General features: G+C 44.1%; 1 protein-coding gene across 4 annotated transcripts in view; it reads right to left on the bottom strand.

Annotated features, from left to right (window-relative positions):
• Window positions 1–1,335: 1,335 nt before the first annotated feature.
• Window positions 1,336–5,000, bottom strand: part of LOC117772487 (fibroblast growth factor 12-like) — a 36,111-nt gene continuing 32,446 nt past the window's right edge. For all 4 annotated transcript variants that reach the window (XM_034603662.1, XM_034603660.1, XM_034603661.1 and 1 more), the window contains 2 exons: window positions 3,878–4,076; window positions 1,336–1,930 (listed from right to left, as the gene is read on the bottom strand). In XM_034603662.1, coding sequence (XP_034459553.1) covers window positions 1,779–1,930; window positions 3,878–4,076 — 351 coding nt within the window. In that variant the 3' untranslated portion in view covers window positions 1,336–1,778. The remainder of the gene's footprint in view (window positions 1,931–3,877; window positions 4,077–5,000) is intronic.

Genomic DNA, 5,000 nt, shown 5'->3' with positions numbered 1-5,000 from the left:
TCCGTGCTGCTCAGACCGGATCAGTTGACGGTTTCAACCATGTGAACTTCATCGTCCTGCCGATCAAACCATCGTCATCAGTTTATAAATCTGTTTCCTGCTTCCTGTCGCCTTCACTTCCTGTCTATAAAAATCAACCTGCAGGGATCATAGTCATGTGATGTATCAACAGTCACGTGACGTCACTCATTGGTTTGTGAGCTGCTGTTTTGAAGCTGGCCAGCTGTCAATCACTCTGTGGTATCCCCCCCCCCCGGTGCTTTATGGTCTGTTTGACTCTAAATGATCATAATTCACTAAATGAACATCAGCTGTTTGAAGAAGACTTGAAACTAGAGACTGAGACAGAAACTCCTGAATGTTTCCTGACGTTATAAAGTGAGAAGTCACTTTCTATAGACTTCTATAGAAACTACCAGAGGAGTCGCCCCCTGCTGGTCACTACACAGAAGACAGGTTCCAGACACTTCCTCTGTGGCTTCACTTTCCGGACGCTGAGTCTACGTCTGTTTTTATGGTCAATGCTCCACTGTTTCTAAAGGTGCGTTCAAGGACCCTCCGACAACACAGATCAGCCCGACAACGACAAAGAGACAAACTTTTTTTTTCAGTGCTCATCTTATCTCACGTTTTAACTTCTGCGTTTGAAACAGTTTTTACCTCATGACCAATAAAAACATCACTGACTAAACCTATAGCTAATGTGATGCATTGAAGTGTTTTACTGACTGACGTCTCTGAACAATGACAAAGTGCACGACACGTCAGCCTGCACGCCGCCTCACTTCCTGCTTCTGTACACGATGAGCTTCAGTGTCTGTTACTGTGTCGTCGGGACCTGACGTTGGTTCAGGTTTGTATTTCAGCTCCTGTCTGTTGTGGTTGTATGTTTCCTAAGAGATGAAGACGTGATCAAAACATGAATTCGTTTTTTATTGAACCTCTGACTTTATCGTTTCCACTTTATGATAATCAGAACTCACTGTAAAAACTGATGCAGGATCAATAAAATGATTGGCAGGATTGTGAAGTTCACGTGATTTGGCTGCATTACCGGGTCAGGTTAAACCACAGCGACCATGACTGACCTCCACCAGAGGAAACGACCCCGGTCCAAACCGAACAGGAAGTTCCTCAGGTTTTGTTTCGCTCGGACCCTTTTATGGGCAGTGTCTGCGCCTGAACCTACGACTCCCCGACAAAAGAAAGCGAGAAAAACCAAACAAGATGTGGCTGCTGCAGAAGATGCAACAGAAAAACTCTTCTCTCTGATTGGACAGAACAACACGGAGAAGAAGAACAAGTAGAAGAAGAAGAAGCGTGACATGTCGAAAGTGCGAAAGTGATTGCATTCATTTGATGACAGGAAGTGAAGTTTCTACATGGCTTAAAGCTTTGAAGTTCTGAGCGCTCGCTCGACTCGGAAAACATTTTGTCATCAGCGTGACGATGTTGACGATGATGATGATTACAATGTGGTGATGAAGAGTAGGTGTGCTGCCTCCCGCCTTCTCTCAGCAGGGATTTTTGCATAAAATGTAAATCATCATCATCAACGTCCTCATTTTCAAACAAGCCCCGCCCCCGATACATTTAAAAGATTTCGTCATGAGCAAAGATTTTTGTTTTGTTTTTTTTAAGCTTCTGTTTTTCTTTGTTTTCATTGTTGTCGCCGTCGTCGTCATCGTGGCGGTTGTTGGTGTGGTTGTAGTTGTTGCTGAACAGAGGGAGTGTTCAAATGGGAGTTCGCCTCCTCCTCCTGCGGGGGGCGCTGCAGGCTATGACCCATCCTGCTCTGTGACGTCGTCCTGCGGCTGCTCCTGCTGATCCAGGCCCCTTGCTCGCTCCTCGCCGTTCATGGTCGGGCTCCGTGAGGATTTCAGCAGCTTCTCCTCGAGTTCGTGCAGCGACGGCTCCTTATACATGCACACTGCAGGAGGGAGAGAAACAGAACTCTGTTAACATCGGGGGAAATTCTGTCTTCACTTCTTATTCAACATTCATTAAAAAAAGTCCAAATGTAAAGACTCAGTGCAACGCTAGCAGCAGTTTCCCGTGTGAACCAGCAGGGGGGCTTTAAACGGTCACCATCAGTTGGACCAGCGATGGTCGTAACCGTACACATCGCAGACTGTAAATAAAGATAGACGACATGACAACTCCTCCACGTTAGCAGATGGGACATGGAGCAAACTAAAACTCAAAGTAGACGTTAAATAAATGTTTGTCAAAGATGTTTTCTGACATTTCAGGTCGTTCTCATCTCTCTGATGTTTGTGACAACAGGGTGGGACGTCATGAGCGACAGCTGAGACTAACTACTGATTGGTCGAGTGTGTATGGGCGGGGCCTTGATACCACGGCTCCACGCCACGATCACGACTGCACAGACTCAGACTGTAAATGACATCATCACCACAAGATGACAGGAGACGTGTCGTCATCTTATTTACAGTCTGTGGTCAACGAGGTGCATTCAATAAACGAGTTCTATGACAGCACCGAGATAATCAACGTTCCTCTGATGCGGCGTCGTTACAGTGATGTGGCTTTGAATAAAAATGATATGTAAAGTAATGATTTCTTTACTGGTTACGTCAACACGACAACATTACTTAATATTTCTTCATTTTGAGGATCTGTGTAAATATCACAGATTTATATGATGTGATTTTATTGCAGTGAACATTTCACCTGGTTCTCATTACTTATGATAACATTAACGTACAGATGTGTTTGTTTATGTGGCCCATGAATGTATATGATCAGAAACGTGTGCAGAACGAGGTAGAGGAATGAGAGGTGGAGAGGTTTAAGGTGAAGGACGAGTCGTGCAGAGGAAGAGGAGAAGATGGACGGAGGGACAGGTGGAGGTATTTTTAAATGAAGGTGGGGGAGGAGGGGGGAGACAGAGCAGCAGAAAGCAGAGACGAAGCTTCATGTTTCCTTTTAAACCTCCATCTGTGATATTAGAGCTTCACTTTGACCTCGAACTCGGAGGAGGACAGCTTGTTGACTGTGAACGTCCTGAAGAGCCCTGATTGAAAAAACTGATAATTCAAGAAATACATTGAATCTGATTCTAACTTTTCACTGACATTTACTTTCACTGAAGCTTCCAAATAAAATCCAGTCATTTGATCATATAAAGACAAACTGGTTCCTTCTTTCTGCTGAATGTGCCCCAGACATCACGTACACGTCACCAAGTAACATGGAAAGGACATTTTCTGAACATGTGATGGAGGCGAGTGACAAATATCTGTGGCTCAGGGGGTTAACCGGTCGTCCTCTAACCAGAAGGTGATGGTTCGATCCCAGTCTTCCCCATCTACTTGCCTTGTGTCCCTCGTAGAAAGAGTGCTGCCCATAGATACACTGTATGAATGTGAATGGTATTCATCTCTACTGTGAAGTGCTCTGAGAAGTGCGATAGTAATCCAGACGATTTGGTGTAAATGAGGTTGTATTTGTTTCTTTCTTGTTTTTATTTGTCCTCTTTGTGAAGAACCTTGTAACCGATGCTTTGAAAGGTTCTGTATGAATGAATTATTGTTATAGATTCATCTGAAAAAAACTCTGAAAGAGAAATAATACATTCTTCATTTTAAAGATTTCAAAAAAAGAATTTGCACATTTATGTTGTGCATTAATACATATATTTAGTAATCGATATGATTCTGACAACAACGAAACATAAATAATGATATTCATGAAATTCATGGAAAAGTTTTTGGTTTGAATTTGAAATGGTAATAGAAATATCCAACAAAGGATTTAGGCACCTTTCAAACAAATGTGTACAAGTGTCACAGGGCTAACAGTTTCCCTCTGCTTCCAGTGTTTGTGCTAAGCTAGGCTAACGCGTGTGTCTCACCTTCGATGGGTCTGGGGACGAAGTGCGAGCAGGGTTTGGTTTTCTTCACTCGGTTTCCCTTCATGATGAGGCCGTCCTTGTTGAGGCCCAGGAACCAGGCCCGGCCCGACTCGTGCTGCCGGTACAGCGTGGAGGAGTAGATGACGTAGTAGTTCTCAAACACTGACTCCTTGAACTTACACTCTGCTGTGAACACATCCTGACACACACACACACACACACACACACACACACACACACACACACACACACACAAATACCGTAAATTAACTGTGGGGATTTTATTTTGAAACAGGAAGAGACAGAAACAGCCTCTGTCCTGAGGACGTGGATCAAACTGTAACACACTTTATACTAATTTTTTATTTTAGTTTTAAATGCAAAATTAAATGCACATTTTGTGACTTTCTGCAACTCAGGGTCTCTCTATCAAAACAATAACTAGAAGTGCGCTGGGAGAGAGAGAGAGATGTAAAAAGTCTCTTCTGACAAACACAACACTGAAGCAACGAGGATAAGACGCCACCAACAGGCGACCAAAGGAACTGCACTGTTAACTTAACTTGTCGTCACTGGTTCTATGAAAGATGTGTTGATCAGACAGAACCAGCTGTGGACACAAGTCCCAGTTTAACATGTCAGTCTTCCCTCCAGGTTTAACAGGTGTGTGTGTGTGTGTGTGTGAGAGTGTGTGTGTGTGTGTGTGTGTGTGTGTGTGTGTGTGTGTGTGTGTGTGTGTGTGTGTCTGTGTGTCTGTTTGTGTAAGTGTGTGTCTTGTGTAAGAACACAAGATGCTGAACTCCTAAATGGCCCCTCATAGATGTTGAATGCACTAACTGTAAGTCACTAACATGTAATGAAATGTGGGTGTGTGTGTCTGTGTGTGTGCCCTTGATTCCTCTTATTTACGTGTCTGGTAAAAACATGAACCTATGAAGGGAACTGTCGTGCATCTTGATTGGTTGCTCTGAATGTGCATCACACCCCAGTGGCCGAGTCGTCAGAAAGCAGCAGCTCAACCTGAAGACAGCCTGCTCTCTGTGGGACTTCCCCCCTCCACCTTCATACTGATGGAACAGCCCAGACTCGCTCATGTCCACTTCCTTATCGTACAGTGGGAGGA

This window comes from Hippoglossus hippoglossus, chromosome 13 (assembly GCF_009819705.1).
Source record: "Hippoglossus hippoglossus isolate fHipHip1 chromosome 13, fHipHip1.pri, whole genome shotgun sequence".
Lineage (NCBI taxonomy): Eukaryota > Metazoa > Chordata > Actinopteri > Pleuronectiformes > Pleuronectidae > Hippoglossus > Hippoglossus hippoglossus.
This window is presented reverse-complemented; position numbering and strand designations above follow the sequence as displayed.